The sequence below is a fragment of the Phoxinus phoxinus genome, assembly GCF_949152265.1.
Source record: "Phoxinus phoxinus genome assembly, chromosome: 17".
Classification (NCBI taxonomy): domain Eukaryota; kingdom Metazoa; phylum Chordata; class Actinopteri; order Cypriniformes; family Leuciscidae; genus Phoxinus; species Phoxinus phoxinus.
Window position 1 is genome coordinate 15,437,422 of NC_136892.1, and position 17,278 is coordinate 15,454,699.

The 17,278-nt window shown below is 39.5% G+C and overlaps 2 protein-coding genes and 1 long non-coding RNA gene across 3 annotated transcripts; 2 read left to right on the top strand and 1 right to left on the bottom strand.

Moving 5' to 3' along the window:
• The first annotated feature begins 1,172 nt into the window (after positions 1-1,172).
• LOC306984577 lies at positions 1,173-2,670 on the top strand. The gene is made up of 3 exons (XR_013794561.1): positions 1,173-1,350; positions 1,482-1,541; positions 1,897-2,670. It is a non-coding gene; the product is annotated as an uncharacterized lncRNA (long non-coding RNA).
• Positions 2,671-2,846: 176 nt separating this feature from the next.
• LOC306985067 (uncharacterized protein) lies at positions 2,847-5,794 on the top strand (the record flags this gene model as incomplete). Its single annotated transcript, XM_079586950.1, has 2 exons — positions 2,847-3,151; positions 3,281-5,794. Exons 1-2 carry the CDS (start codon positions 3,092-3,094, stop codon positions 5,792-5,794), a joined length of 2,574 nt encoding a protein of 857 aa, XP_079443076.1. The 5' UTR covers positions 2,847-3,091.
• Positions 5,795-7,183: 1,389 nt separating this feature from the next.
• On the bottom strand, positions 7,184-17,252 carry slc23a1 (solute carrier family 23 member 1). The gene is made up of 15 exons (XM_079586951.1): positions 17,200-17,252; positions 16,667-16,963; positions 14,377-14,547; positions 14,113-14,270; positions 13,943-14,031; positions 11,416-11,483; positions 11,142-11,323; positions 10,926-11,046; positions 10,541-10,697; positions 10,193-10,340; positions 9,416-9,521; positions 9,030-9,159; positions 7,776-7,919; positions 7,585-7,680; positions 7,184-7,453 (listed from the first exon to the last, which is right to left on the bottom strand). Exons 2-15 carry the CDS (start codon positions 16,697-16,699, stop codon positions 7,200-7,202), a joined length of 1,857 nt encoding a protein of 618 aa, XP_079443077.1. The 5' UTR covers positions 16,700-16,963; positions 17,200-17,252; the 3' UTR covers positions 7,184-7,199.
• Between the last annotated feature and the right edge of the window lie 26 nt (positions 17,253-17,278).

A 17,278-nucleotide genomic window follows, 5' to 3' on the forward strand; every position in this document is an offset into this window, starting at 1 on the left:
AACGAGACAGATTTATCGGATTATTCCCGGTCTCATACTAAAATTATTTATTCGAGCTGTTTTAACTGAAAGCAACTTGCACTGACAAATCTTAAATGTCACTGCCATTTTTTTCAAGACGCACATTAGCCTAATGTTTTTTTTCTAAGGCATGTTTAAACTAAATCCTAATCCTGGCTTAATCTAAACGCTGTCTGTGAAACCAGGCCTATAAATGCCATTTTGAAAGTGTCATCCAAAATAATAAAAACGGCACACAGATTCTGAAAGTTTTTTGTTGTAGGTCTTCTCCACAAAGAAGATCCCATGCATTTTACTGTTGTAACTACTGAATTTGTTGTACTGTAACATATTTGTGCAATATGCATTTGATCACTTCACAATTGGCTCTTCTCTTGTTAGTTGCTCTGAGTGTCTGCTAAAAGCATTAATGCTTATAAATGTAAATGAGAGATGTGGGAAATCGTCACTCTTATGTATTATTATGTCTCTCATTTCCATGTATAAACAGTCTGTAGTTACAGTGTGAAATGCTAATATGGAAGTTATGTTATAGGCTAATGCTCTTAACTCTCTGTAATGCTATACACTTCTCACAACTTAACACTAGCGTGTCGGTGGTCCCCTTAGGTTTGATGTATGTGGATGATAAACTTTTGGAGCACCGCTGTGTGAAATTAAGCAGTCTTATATCCTTGCTGCCCACTATATCATGTCATTAAACCATCAGGCACAGCCAAGACCAAGTGGGTCAAATGCCATAGCTGTCATGGCCTGCATGGTCATGTCCAATTCAGTGAAAGTCCCAGAGTTGGCTGGCAACACACAACAAACACTTGAGAGGAAGTGCACATCTGCTCTCGAACAACTTTTTTGCTTTCGAACAACAGTGCTTCCTCCCATAGTTAAGTTGCCAGTTGCATAACCACATTTCACATCAAAATTAACTTCATATTAACAAAGTTCAGATCAATGTAGCTACAATTAATTTAGATATACTGATACCTTTAATGCCTACTTTAAAAAGGACCAATTTACACCATCAAATGATACTTACATAACCTGCGTGACCATTCTATTTGCAACGGCCATTTAAAGGCCCAATACTTACCGCAGTGTACCTACAAGACTTCAGCTCTATCTCCCTGATGATAGTGTTATGGGGCCTGGAACTATATTTAGCTGGCCCTGTGACTGCGCTGGCCATGCTAGTCAGATTCCAAAGGGAATGCTCCAGCACAGCCAGACCAGCACCTGCTGTCAAAGCTGACTGCCACACCACTACCTTATAGCTACTACTGGGCCTGGACCACATTTCCTGATCCAGACCCTCAGCGGCCAAAAAATAAGGTCTGATTCATCTCCTCTGCTGTCCCTAGCTTAGCTTACTTTGCAAAAGGGCACTCGTCCTTATTTTTTATTATAGACATTTTGCCTGTTGACATAATTCTTTGACACTTTTTCCTTGACTTTTCATCCAGATTTAGCATCTCAGTGGAATTTCAACAAAAACGAAGAAGATTTTGGATTGTTTGGATCAGGTGAGTGAAGTTTTTCATTGGAGATGAGATGGCTTCAAGCACCAGATCTGCAGCTGTATTTCTAGGATACACAGTATTTCCCTGGACAAACACTGTTAAGTCAAACACAATGGAAACAATGCTGTCACATCACAAATAAAATGCATGAGATTCTAAGCAGTGTTTTTAGGGTGTGGCTGCTGCCAAGTAAGTTTTTAGAAATATTCCTTTTTTATACAAATAATTTATAATAACACAATATATATATATATATCAGTTATTACAAAATCAGTTAGACTCTGGACATGTGATTTCATGTTTCATCACTCGGCTTGATGGAATCTCTGATGGAAACATTTTTGCTCTTGCACTTTAGGTCTGACCTGCACATCCACCTCACACTAGGGAATTTTCAGGCACTGCAGAAAGAAGTGACGTTTAAAAAAAGAATGTCTATGTCATCTTCATCTATCAAAGAAAAAAGTAGTCCATCTCTCCAACAAAGAGATCTTAGAGGGAAAAGTGACCTAGAGCAGACTGATGATATCATGGATGATTCGGCAAGTTCATACTACACTGCTCTTTGTTCTCTGAGTGAGTACAGTGATGCTTCAGAGGACATAACACAATCTCTCACTACAGAGCATCCTAGTGAAGGTGGCTCATTTGAGTTATTGGATTGTGCTACCTCTATAGAAGGCATAACTTCAAGATCCTTTATCAAAGCAACCACACTATCACAGGACTACAAAACACAAGAAGAGAAAGGTACAGAAGTGCTGCCTGAGGTGTCCCAAGGTGAACTGGATAAATCTTCATCATCTGAGATCATCATAGAATTTGAGTCAAAACATCTGCTGACTGGTACAAATGTGGATTTGCATTCTGTAAATACAGCATTTAGAAACCCCATACAAAAGCAGGATAATTCCAACGAGTTTAATTTATCAGGAAAAGATTCACCAGTTAAACCGCAGGATTATTTTGGTGGCAGCGAGACTGTTTTTCACACTAACATTAGAACCGCTGAGGAGCACAGCTCTCCAGAACCCAGATTCACTTCAAACACTATTTTGATAACGCCTGAGAGAAATCAATACAGCAAAGGCAGGGAACAGGAGCATGGTGGCACAGAGCCAAAGGAGTACCACGCGACACAAAAGCAAAGACCCAGAGAAGGTCTGAGTGTACCTGGGGCTGAATGCAGGCTTGAGAGAGAGGGACATGTTCTGGGTCATGTGGGAAATGGGGGGGAGGGGCAGGCTAGAGGGGTGAATTGCAGAAAGGAGCAGGCTGAGCTGTCAGTCAGGTCTAGAAATAGAAAAGCGTCTGCAAACTGCATCTCAACACTCACAGCCAGCAAGCAGGAGTCAAGAATCCCGCCACACTGTTATTCAGAGTGTATCCCCGCAACCAGGCACCAACACCAGCTACAGAGTCTCGCGGATATTCAGAGGCTGGAAAAGCAGAGCCGGCAAGGCGTCTGGCAGTCCAAACCACTCTCCCGCACGCTGTGTAGCAGCTCTTGGCAACCCTGCAACTCTACAGACAATACCAGAGGATCAACCAGCATGGGAACAAAGCTTGCTGAGGCCAGTAGTAAGGTGGGGGGCTTTATTAACCTGGCCCAGGTAAGATCTTCCTGTTCTGAAACTGACTACATGCATGTTTTCAGTTCAAACTGTAGGCCCTCAAGTCAGCTTTTTACTAATGGAAACGACAACATTTGGACAGAAGATGTTCTTTCTTTCAAAATGCAGATGCATTCAAACACTCAAAACACATCTGTTTGCTCAGAATCCAGCAGCTTTGAGTGTGTTGACGTGGCGTTGGAAACCACAGATGAAGTAAAGCGAGGCTTAAAGACTGTTCCCAAAAGACAAATCCAACTGAAGAGACGGGACACAGCAGAGTCACTCGTCAGAGAGAACAACAATCAACCCCTTCAGGTTCCAAACACAACTGTGCGTGCTCGAGACATATTTCAGCGTCAGCATAGCACCCCTGCAGCGTTTAACCAGGAGTCACACATGGCTAATCAAAAGTCAGTACAGGCCGAACGAAAGAAAAGACTTCAGAAGTCATTTTCCCTGGATGAAACATCCAGCAAAACCCAAATGGCTTCCTGCATCATAACAAGTGTCCTATCAAAAAAGATGCAACATGAAGAGAATCTTCGCACCTTGGATGTTTCTGATAAAGCTTTTGCGTCTACCAAAGTGAACAGCAGGACTACTACCACTGATGAATGCCTGTTTTCGTCTGGCAAGGATGTATATGCTGAAACTACCAAACTAACTCAAAGTGCTACACTTAAGTTGGAGGCCCAGACAGAGAGCAACTCTGTTCAAAAGCATTGCAGTGTTAATTCTAAAACACAACCCAAACTGTTAAGCAAACATGGGTTAAATTCTCTTTTAAGTGGAAATAGCAGGTCTGAAGTTCAATGTAGTGGTACTGAAATAGACCCTTCAGAGAATGAGAAAGCAGAGAAGCTAAGCCTAAGAGAGGAGGTGTTGCGACTGCCTAACCTGAGCCCTGGAGTGAAGCTATCCTGTGACTCAGCAAAGGGCAGAGCATGGAACTGGAGTGCAGCATCAAATGTAGCCCTCAGCACACAGGCCTCTGTGAAAACCACACCTGAAGACTGCCATACAGAGCAAGGAATACATAAACAACACAATATGACCCTAACCAATGTGCTGGAAAAACAGGAGCAACAGGCTGGCAGCATGGAAAGTACACTCAGTCCTACTAATATTGCATGCCTAATCTCTGATTTGGAAGCAAATGCAGTGGATAATACAATCCCCAGAGTTGATGAGGGTGGTGTTGGGAAGAAGCAGGAGAGTGACAGAGAGGACATCAGGTCACCAGGACAGTTTGCAAGCCTAGGTATGCAAAGCCAAGGCAAATTGAAAGCCATGGCCCCTGTGCATGTAGTAAGAGACATGAGGAGCCTGGTGAAAAACACATACAATATGCCCTTCAAGGGCCCTGGGGAATTAACCAATGGAAGAGATGGGAGTGTTCCTTTGTTTCAACCATCAATACACACTCTAAGCAACAACAAGAGTGAAGGAAAGGGAAAGGGATACAAACAAGATGAAAAACCCCTGTTGCGTAAAGTCACTCCACCTCTTCCACTGGACAGAAGGAGAGATCACTCTGCACAGAGAGGATGCTCAACGAAGGTAATGGCTCATGTGGAATCAAATGACAAATGTCACACAGTTGGATTTACAAAGGTCAGCCAAATTAGTGTAACCACGGCAAACAGTTGTGCCTTGTCAAAACCCTCAGAGACACAGGATAGCCAAGTTTGCATGAGTAAACCTGATGTTCTAGTCAGTGATGCAATCTTGAAACCAACAAACAGGACAGACCTGGAACTGCAAACTAGAGAGGAGGCTTCTACTGAAGAGCCTACAAAAAGAGACTTGACCAAATCAGAGCATGAGATGATCATCAGCTCTGACAAAGATCAACTTCTCCCAGTAGCACTGCAATATTGTTCACCCACAGCAAGTTCCGAGCAACAGGACCATGGCAGGATAATCAGTGATGGCCTTCAGACACCATGCCTTCCTCCCAGGTCACAGAGTTCAGTGGGACCTATGTCTGCTTGCGTCCTAACAGTTGCTTCAGTTCCCTCATATTATTACAAACCCAGTCCGCTGGGTTACCAAACAATCTCTCCTCATATTGGAGCAGTTCATGGCTACGTTCAAGGGCCTGTCTTGTTTCAAACACCTCTTTATAACCAGCCTCCTACATCAAACAGTCATACCCCTCTACTGAGATCCCTCTCTGAGGATGGAAAAGCGCTAGTCCAGCCAACAGATGGTTCAACCAGTCAAGCTCAGAACAAAGAAGCAGGGCTAAAAATACCTTCTCCAGAAAGCCAACACAACACAATCTTTGTTGCTCCCATGAGTGGAGAGGCTAGGCTTGGGGGTGCAGGTGTGCTGTATCCAGAAGCAGGAGGAAGTATAGCAGTAGGACAAAATCCTCGCCAACTGTTGCTGGACCCGGAAACTGGACGCTATTTCTACGTAGACATGCCTCAGCTGCCACAGCGCAAGTTGCTGTTTGATCCAGAAACTTGTCAGTATGTTGAGGTCCTACTGCAACAGCAGACCCTTCCCAGTGCTGTTTTGCCCACACCTTGTGCTATACCCTTTGCCTCTCTTCATATCCCACCCATGTACACCCCACAGTGCCTGCCTTATATACAGTCACATCCTCAGGTGTTCTCACCACCAGGACCATGAAACCTGATGGGACTTATAGACTGCAGAAGATAATAAGTCATGCCCAAGGATCACATTACCCAGTGCCTAGTTAATGCTGGATAAGAGCTTTTTATAAGCAACTGATTGAGTGAAACATGTTGACCATCTGCTGCCCAGGTCTCAAGGCATCTAAGCTGAAAGCATATTCTGTTATCATTGCACTCAACACTCCTTACTTCGTAAAGGCTACCTCTGGACTTGGCAACTGAGCTGGGTGAGACTGATTATATCTGTTGAAATGTTGTAAGATGCATATGCATTCACACATTCAGGCTAAATAAACAGAGCAGGGGCTTTAAAGGGTAGAAGGGCTCAGGTCACCTCTGGTATTGGCAATTGAGACTCACCAAGGGACCTAAGTGTCCTGAGCTTGTTTAGCAAGTATGACAAAGGTCACTATTTTTATATTTACTAAATTGTAGTTTGAGCAAAACCATGGCTCAGTTTCATGTAAACTATGGCTTACTTAAAGGGATAGGTCACCCAAAAATAAATTCATGATTTATCAAGAAAGAAGTGTGAGTAAATGATGACAGAATTTTCATTTTTTGGAGAACTATCCCTTTAAGCACTTTCTGACAACCTTTTTTGTAAATATATATAAACAGCATATTAGTGTCTCAAATGACTATAAAATCTTGATGCAAACTGCTTTTAAACTAAATTTGCCTGAGAAATGTTGTCCATTCTGCTACTGACACCTTTATTAGTTTGCTTCAAATCACAGAGCCGTTATCTGAGATTTAGGCTGTATTATTGACTATATATAACTTATATTATTACCCTTATTGAACCTAATAAAATGGTTACAAATAAATCAAAATTGACATGAGAAAGACACAAATATTTTAGACAGACAGAAATATATATTTTAAGTTATATTTTAATACAAAATAACTTAAGCACATCTTTGTCAAAACCGAATATCCACATGATAATTTGTCTTATGGCTCTTATAGAATACATAATACACTAAGTATTTATAAACATTATTAGTTACAATAACATGTATATACATTATGATTTATGTGTATTTTAAACATAATTTTCACCACTTTCTGAAGCTAAACATTTCTAAGCATATTTTGTTTAGTGTTAATCACTTGCGTATTTTGTACACAATCAAGATGCAATAAAATAAAAAAACGGACCATTTTCTTTTTAAGTCATTTCAGTAAAATATCTAATTCTTTAAAATGAACTCAAATTTCACATTTGGTTGGATGTTAGACGAACAAAGACCCTTTGTTCTGTTCATTCAAGTTTTACTTTAAATATATGCACCCATTTTCTAATAGAACATTTTTCTTATTTGTTTGTGATGCAAAACGAAACAAATAAAAATTTTGTGCGACAGCATAATTGGTGCTCAGTTGTAAAAAGTTTAAATTTTGGTGCAGACCAGTTCAACTGGAGCATCAGTCACACCTTTGTTTATTTTTATGTCCTCTTCCTCATATTTGCGGCATGATGGCTTAAAGCCCTGGAAAGTGGGACAGATTGGCAGGTAACTCATGCAGCCCAGCTTCCGGACCAGCCCCATCCCAATTGGAAAGTCATAAGTGTCCGTTGTTACTGTTCCTGGTCCTGAAGGACTCTCAGCCGTCCATTCTACCAGACCTCGCTCTTTTCTGGTGCCTGCACACACAATGTAGACATGTTGAATGTAGAGCAGCTTGCGTGACTGCCTGTTTGTAATTTTACACTGCCTTTGTTCTCTAGTTATCTAATGAAGTAGTATATTATGAGTCACTCTGTCAGATGCATACCTGGGATTGTGTTATCAAGTGCAAATGCTAGGAATCCCCCTACAAACATCTCTGTTGTCAGGAGCACTGTGATGATTTGGTCCAGCTCTGCCACACCTGTTAAAATCAAAAGAACAGTATTAGGTGACAACATTCACAGCTTTCTTGCTGCAAACGAAAATATATCAGAAAACACCATCAGACATATGGACCTGTTTTAATGATGCCAGGATGAGTGTCCAGGTAATTAGGCAACATGAGGCCAAAAAACATGGAGAAACCCAGAACAAAAAGATTTCTGGAGGAGTTCAGATCCACACTCTGTAGGTTTGACAGTCCAACAGCTGTAATCATACCTGTGTACAAACCAAAAGAGAAAACAAGTTTAAAACTACACAAAATACATATATAGGCCACTACCGTTCCAAAGTGTGGGGTTGGTAAGATTTGTAAAACAGTTTTTGAAAGAAGTCTCTTATGCTCACCAATGCTGCATTTACACTAAAAAATGCTGGGTTATTTTAACCCAAATTTGGGTCAAATATGGTCAAACCCAAATGTTGGGTTAAAAAATTTAATTATAAAATGTAACCCAACGGCTGAGTTTGTCCATATTTGACCCAAAGTTGGGTTAAAACAACTCAGCATTTTTTTTGAGTGAATAGTGAGAAAAAACAACAACATTGAAAACTATTATTACCACAACCACCATTTTCTCTTTTTAAAACTGTAATTCTCTTGTAATACTGTAATTTATTCCTGGGATGCCAAAGCTCCTTCAAAAAATCAGTCTAATATGCTTATTTGGTGCTCAAGAAACATTTATTATTATCAGTGTTGCTTAATATTTTGTGAAATCCCGGATACATTTTTTCAGTATTCTTTGAATAATAGAAAGGTCAAAAGAACAGCATTCATTTGAAATATATATATTTTGTAACATTATCAATGCCTTTACTGTCACTTTTGATAAATTGAATACATCCTCGCTGAATAAACGCATTCCTTTTTAAAAAAAAATTTTTATCTTCAATTTTCTATGGTGTTGTGTGTAATTAAACGATGTCTGGTCCTCTAAAAAATTTATGAAATACAAAATTAATTCGTGGCATGTTGTCATGATGTGAACTCTAAAAGGTGGAAATGTGCACTGTTAGGCCCTGTCCCAAATAGAACCATAAATCCTTTTGCATCGTAAAACATTGAGGGCGCATATCGGCTGCAAAGGGGTATTTGAGAGCACCTTTTTGAAACCTAAAATGACAAATGGTACACCCTACGGTCTTGTAAATTTAACGGACACGCGTGTACGCGGCAGCCATTGTCCACAAAACCACATGTACACATGAAGTGTGCCATTTGGGACAGGGCCTTCCTAAGGACTTTCTGGGCTCTTTACTGACACCCTGTGGACAAAGCTGGGACAAAACATCTGCAAATGCAAATAGGTCCAATAAGCTCATTACCAAACAGGGTGCAGAACATCCCTCCAAGGACAGGGTCAGGTAAGGAGGCAAACAGGGCGGTGAACTTCCCAATAGTTCCCAATAAAAACATTATGCCTGCTCCATACTGTATCACCCTCCTACTTCCCACCTGTAGGAGAAATCAAGACACAAGAAAAAAACACTGCTTGTCACTCAACACAAAATATACATTTACAAGATGAATGATGACACTGAAAACAGAGAAACTGGGGAGACAACAGGAGAGTTTTGCATCTGTATACACCTGATATCAGCCTCACTCCCTGAAGGAATCTGGTCAGTTGTCACAAATACAGACATTAACCCAATTCTATCTAATAGCCCTTAAGCTTTACACTAGTGTTATACAGAGCCTAAGAGCTCACCTTTGTAATGCCAAGCACCCCTATATTAGGACTTGAAGAGGTTGAGCCATTTCCTGTGCCCAGCAGCCCCGCTATGATACAGCACACTCCTTCTGTAAAGATCCCCCTAGAAAAGAAATACATAAACCATGAAACTAAATCCAACAAATATTGAAGGGGTCATATCCTGTTTTAAAATATATATATATATATAATAAAATTTTTGTCCTTGATTTCCACAATGATTTTTGTTTTGTTTATTGTTTTTTACGGAGGTATTTTTTTGAGGAACATTTATTAGTACGTCTCAATCATCATTCCATCATAAAACTAAGCATTTAAGTATCATATTTCTAAGACATATTATTGAGAGATAAAGAGTGACAACTGATATTTATATGCATTTTATGCAAATAGTCTATTACTACAGAATTTGACGAACAGAACTTCAACTTGGCCATATAAATATCAGCAATATCATGAGTATTTTTCCTCAGTTTGGGGCATACTATGTTAGTGGTCCATCAATTAATTTATGTTTTTGTGATTTTTGGGTGAACTATCAAGAAAAACACCCAAGAAAAGTCTGATATATAAAATATGATACTCAACAAAGAACACATGGTTCACTAAACTGTTTTAACTATTTCAACTATTTTATATCAGGCTTTTCAGGGTTAACAAACAGTTCTGACATTTACAGCATGTTTTTCACAGTCATTTGAAGTATTTAAAAAAGGAAAATCTGAATCCTCATGATATGACCCCCTTAAGTTTTCTACTGCTTGCTATTCTTACCTATTGATAGCGTGCACAGGAGGAGGCGGAGCTCCAGAGAGGCGAGCGCAGGCGTAATAATCCCCGATAGACTCAACAATACCAGCTAGAGTTGCACTAAACATGCCTAGCACTCCTGCTAACGTCACTGTCGGCAAACCCCACTGACCTGTGACACACAAAATCAAGGAAATGATCTGATTTGGAAAGAGTTTGGCCATTGCTCCACTGATATAATTACCTTCTAATCATTTTACTGTGGAGAAAAAAAAATGAAAGTCTTAGATATAGCCTAAGTCAAAGTGACATTTTCTGATAAACAAGCCGCTATAAATCATGGGTGTTGCAGGAAGGAAGCAAAGTCCTTACATGGATAGGGGAAACGAAACCACGGCGCCCGGGTCATAATATCGCCCCGGGAGTCAGTGCGAGCCTTGTAGCCGTACCGATTTGGGTCATTCGGCAGCACATCCGTCAGGGTGAGAATATAGCAAACCAGCCATACCAACATGATTGCCATGATGATCTACTGAAATCAGGATAATCAGTTACTAAGGACAAAATGTTCAGAAGTGAGCATTTCAATCTATAAACGTGTTGATAACATGGGGTAATGTGAACTTTGTTCTAAGGCCAATCAGGAAGTGTAATTAATTGCGATAATAAATATTGTGTGTATGTATTGCTATGTTTATAATATTATCAAAAGGCAAAATGCATTATGATGTAGGCTGATGTAGCTGGGGGTTCGTACGGGAAACATCTTGAATATTTGCACGTGTGTGATGTGACAGCCTTTTTGTCTGGAATAGCTGGGTAAAGGACAAGCCCAGTTCCTCAAATACTGAGCAAACAAAACAATAAGGAAGATGCACCTGGAACGACAAAACACACAGATGTATTAAATAAAAAAACAGCTAGTGTAGAGATAAATGAGCTTGAAATGCATTTAAAGAGTTGAAGAACTCACAGCAGAGACAGGCCCCAGTGGCTGCCAGCGCGGTCTCCTGCCGTCTGGAAGACAGACAGGCCGATAAGGGACACTGTGGGGGTGACAGTCAGGGGCCCGATTGAGTTAAGCAGGATCCCAGGGATTCCAGCGAACCCTATGACCACCTCAATCAAGCTGGACACAATAATAGCGCCCTGAATCTACAGAGAATTGACACAAACACACAGGTCAAGACGCAGCACGTCACGAAGGCAGTGATAACCGGTTCAATCTTTAGACATTAGTCACGCACCTCTCGCATCCGGGGTTGCCAAATATGAGACGTGTTGAGAGGAATAGACCAATTTCCGTAAATCTCCTCTGTGAAACCCAAAACCATGGTTAAGCATTAACTTCCACACAGCTTGACCTGCACAATGTGGAATGTAAACAGATTCTCAATAGACAATGCTTCCTAGAAGAAGGACTGATTTACACACATTGCACAAACTTTGCTGTTTTTTTATGTAAACTTTGATTCTCGTTGCCTTTTCAATGAGAGTACAATCTTTTTAAGACACCAAGTTAATAGTCATTTCAAAACATTTCACGAGACGTGCAAACACTTTCAATTGTTGGTCGTTGGGGTTGGTAAGATTTCGTAATGTTTTTGAAAGAAGTCTCATGTTCAGTTCACCTAGCCTGGGTCTTCCCATGCTGCCTTGCGCGCAGCGCGATTTTATTCACGCTGCTAGGCAGCCTGGATACCATGGATCAGATTTTCGCCTCAGCGAGGGGACCAATCACAAAACGGGGAGGGAGCAGCAAGACGATGACGACGTCTATGCGACACACCGAAGCAGTTTGTTTCAACATGTGCACTGCAGATTTACCTTCTACCCTCATGTTTGTCTTGCACAAACGGCAATAGTCGCCATCGTGTACACATAAATCTATGACCCATCGTCTTCTTCCTGGTCGAATTTCTGTCGCTCTACATACGTCATCTGGTATAATTGAAACGATTGGCTATGAGCTACGTACAGGCGCATTTGATAGACATTCGTAGCGATCAATAAGCGGCTCTGGGCATTCGTAAACCACGCCTCAAATACGAGAAAATGCACATGTGGTTCCCAGACCACGTCTCAACGAGACGAGGTCTGACGTTAGCCAGGCTAATGTTCACCAAGGCTGCATTAATTGATCAAAAACAGTATTATTATGAAATAATCTGAAATATCTGAATAAATGTTTAAATATAATTAGTTTCTGCGATGGCAAAGCTGAATGTTCAGCATCATTACTATAGTATTCAGTGTCTCGTGATCCTTCAGAAATCATTCTAATATGCTGATTTGCCGCTCAAGAAATATTTCTTATTATTGAAAGGTAATGTATATGCACATGCATCAGGCAGACGACTTTAGCCAGGCAGTGCATCTCACACACTGGGTTTTTAAGATGGCATTTTAATCAAAATAGTTAAACTACCTTTCAAAAACATCTCAAAACCATTCCAGTCCCAATTTGTTGTGCTTGGTCTTGCTGTTTTGGTGTTTTAGGGAGTTTATTACCCCAAATAAACACTTGAACCAGCAATTGAACAACAATTGCTGCATCCCAATTCAGAGGCTGCACACTTCGAAGGCTCCATTTGAAGGCCGATTGTGTCACCACAGCGTGACAACGGCTGTCCCAATTCGAAGGCTCCTTCAAATGGGGCCTCCAAATGCGTCCTTCGTATCCAGTGAAATGAAGGATACAACAGATGGATCCTTCGTGGCCTTGCCTACCCCAGAATTCATTGTGCGCCACTGACGACAGGATTGTTTTGAGAGAAATTGCCGAATTACACTTTTAAACGCTATTAGGTTTAAAAAACACCAACTTTAAAGCGGTTCACAAGTCGACTTCTATATCTTACTAAGATGCTATTATCTATAGTTTATACTCTTTATTATATACAGAAATGGACCATGGTGAACATATTTAAAAGTTTGTAAACCCGGTTTTGTTTTCAGAAACTTTTTTTTCAAAAAAGTAATTTACCAACGCTCAGTCCCACCGTCAAGTCCGTCGAAGGATGCAGACTCTGAATTGGGACACGACCAATGTTTGAGTAACCACAACTATAATGGCGTAGTTATGACGTCAAAACCCGGAAGACTAATTCGTTGCTAGTTTTTTGGAGATTTTTCTATTGGAAATTTGTGAAACTACGGGATATATATATTTAATGTTTTTTTTTTTTTTCAATTAATGAGTAAAATAAAGCCTAAACATAACTTGACGATACTTTGACGTCTTTTAGTCTTCCGGGTTCTGACGTCATACCTATTTATGGGAGATATTTTGTCTATTTTGTCTGCGTTTTAACCTACAGCCAAAAATATGCTTGCAAAGTATATCTATGTTGACCTGAGGAGGTAACCATAGACAAAGTATCAGACAAAATATCAACAAAATGGAAAATGAAAGGGATAGTTCACCCAAAAATGAAAATGTTGTCATCATTTACTCACCCTCATGTTGTTCAAACCATGTTGATATCCAGACAGTTGACGCGAGCCATTTACTTCCATAGTATTGTTTTTCCTACTATGGAAGTCAAAGGCTACCATCAACTGTTTGATGATAAACATTCTTCAAAATATCTTCTTTTGTGTTCAACAGAAGAAAGAAACTCATACTGGTTTGAACAACATGAGGGTGAGTAAATGATGACATTATTTTCACTATCCCTTTAATCTTTGGTTTGTGCAAATGTAATATGCCTAAAAGCTTCCCCCACTGATAGTGAATGTAAAAGTCCACACAGTGTGTAACACTGTTTGTACCTTCAGGAGGACATTTCCATCGATCCAGCCTCAGAATTGCCTGAGCAGGGATGAGAAAGGCAAAAGCACTCGCCTGGAACAAAGGCAACCTGATCATGGCACAGAAAAACATTCATACGGTGACAACTAATCACATATTTCTGTACTGAAGCACACATTAAACAACTCACCTGACACCAAATGTAGTTTGTATGAGCGTAGTGACCCCCACACAGGTGAAGATGGTGCCCACTAACTGGCTGACAGTGTACTGGTCCTTCCCCACACACATGGCTTCAGCCAGTAGGAATGGTACAGCAATAGTTCCACTGAAGCATGTCAGGTAGTGCTGGAGATCCAGAGGCAGAACGTACACAGATGTAGGAGGGTTTAGATGGGATGGGGATGTTGGGTGAGTCAGATTTAAAGAGAGTATGAGAATGTTAAAAGTGTACCTGCAGTCCCAGGAGAATGCACAGATACCAAGGCGGGACGTCCTCGATTCGGTAGATCATATCAAAACCTGCCGCCTGGTTTTGACTCCCATCAGACACCATGGCCAGGTCAGCAGGCATCTCCTGCAGCTCTGTACCGTCTGCTGGAACAACTCCATCTGGAGGTGTGAGCTGATGGACAACAGACACATATGATTCATGCATGACAATAGTACTATTTGTGTGCACAGCTTTTGATTAAGTGCATTTAATACATGCTTTAATACAAGCTTTAATATAAATTATATATATATATATATATAAGTGATGTTATTGTTAACTAAAACTACAATTATATTAAGTTTCTGTTAACGGAAATAAAGGTCACACTTTACAACAAGGTTTTGTTTGTTAGCATTAGATAAGAACATTAGTTAACATGAACTAACAGTGAACAATATTTATACATCTTTGTTGATGTTAGTCTGAATATTTATGAATACATTTGTAAGATCAAAGGTTGTATCTGTTAACATTAGTTTTTGCACTGTTAATTAACATGAACATTTTTATTAATTAACAGAGGGTAATAAATGCTGTAAAAATGTATTGCTCATTGTATTTTTATGTTAGTTGATGTGTTAACTCGTGTTACCTTATTGTAGTTTTTTACGGACATAGTTAAAATAAATAATATTAGATTAAAAACTTTAAGTTAAAGATAAGTTGAAGTACTAAAATTATTAAACATAAAATTTAAATAAAAATTAATTAAGGCTAAATAGAAATACTAAAAATGATAACTGAAAATATACAAATAAAAGCTAATTCAAAATACAAATAGTAACACATTGTCATATTGGTATCAAATATACAGTGTATATATTATAGTAAATTATAGTAAAATAATAGTGAATTTAAACAATTTTTAATGACATAATAAAGAAAAAGTGATATTGTTTGCATTTTCAAAGAAGCCAAGTTCAAAAGTTGGCAAGTTACTCTCTCATTTACCATTTATAATTCACTTAATATTTAATATTTAACTACAGATAATGTATCTAACTGCAAAAGACAGCAAAACAGACCCCACAGTAAAGTCTATGATACTGAACATGAACGGCCTCCATTAACCAAATAATTAGTAGAACTCACCACAACTAAAACAAACTTCAATATCTAGAATATAATTCCGTTGTCTTTCTGCTTGATAAGTGATAAGTTAGGCTGTAACACTTGGCATGTTCTAGTTTGGCACTATCCCATTTTTTTGCAGGGTAGACATTTCATTGATACGCATGACAAGTTAAGTGTTAAACCAGAGACAACATGGGGAAAAATAACAATATCACGACTCATCATTAAGCAACCAGACCATACAAGGCTATGTCACTGTGAACAACAATGCAGGTGCTATTCCAAACAAACAGTGCACACATTGTACCAATGCTTACTGACAATAGAGGTGAAAGCAAGCATTAAAAGATTACAAAATTAATTGTCATAGCCTTGCTAACTTTGGATGATTCATATATATATATTGTAGAATACCTCTAATATTTTTTGCAAAACTATTTTATAGTCAGCTTAAAGTTGGTTTGAGAAAATAATTACAAAAGTGATAGAAACAGTGCCAAGAAACATAATATCTCTAGGAATGTGACTTATCCAATCAAATCAGTGGACCAGAACGGACTGTTCAATCTATCACCTACATTTCCACCTCATCATGCATTTAACTAACACAAGCATAAACCTACTACATATATTCAGACTTATAATAAAAAAAGAGCTCTTTAGTCACTCAGATCATTCACGGACTCAAATTGCCAAAAAGCTTAAAAAAAAAAAAAACCTTCACCATGAAGGAAAATATATTTACCTACTCTTCTTATCCTGAGAAAACATCTTCTTCTTTTTGTTGAGTATCTTGTATTTGAGTCAATCATTTTCTAAATAATAATCGGGCACAATTCTATGCATCTCATATCTGAACATTTGTGCGCATCCATATAAGCAAGGCCTTCTACTTGATGTGCATGACCAGGATTCAGATTTGAATTTGTTAGCACTCAATAAAAATAACAATTTAAAAAATCCTCAATGTTCCTCAATATAAAATAGACAATTCTCAGTCGTTTTCTTTATTGCTAAATTCTACTGGGATGTCATCACAAATCTTTAGCATTCCAATGTGACATTCAAACAAACTTCCTGTTCTTACATTCCTTGACATAAACATCTGCAGTGTGACCCAAATCAGTGTTGTAATTCCCAACAATGACCCCATACTTGAAGGATATTATTTTACCTTAAACTCCTCTGCAGGTTCTGACTGATTCATTGGCCCTTGGAGGATGTGCGGGGCTCTGTGCTGCTGTCTCCCAGAGGCCACGTGAGACCTGAGACCCGACTGGCTGCAGAGCGCTGGTTTTATGGGAGTGCGAGAGACAGAAGGGGACCAGATTACACAGGTTAATAATCTGCCCTTGGTCCTGGACTTTACTCCCCCTGCCTGTGCTCATCAAAAGGCCGACAGTGTGAACACAACAGGAGCTGTGTTCATGGAGCAATGGGATGTCTCCTTTGGATGTGAACCACAGGGCCCCTCAAAAACACAAAATGTGAGGTTATTCTTCAGGGCAAAGTCTTTTAAACAGTTATCTAAATACAACAAGGTCTTAATTTTCTTCTAAAGAAGTGTGGTCTATACTGGCAAGTGTATATTTCTATATTAGAGCTGTTAAAGAAAACAAGATATGCACACACACACACACACAAAAAACCTCCTGCAGTCCCATACGTGTCTGGTAGATAGACTTCAGAAGATAAAACAGAACAAACCTTTGATGCAAATCTTCCACTGTACTCTTGGACCCCACTATATCGCAGTAATGAACACGTGACTTCACACCTAGACGTG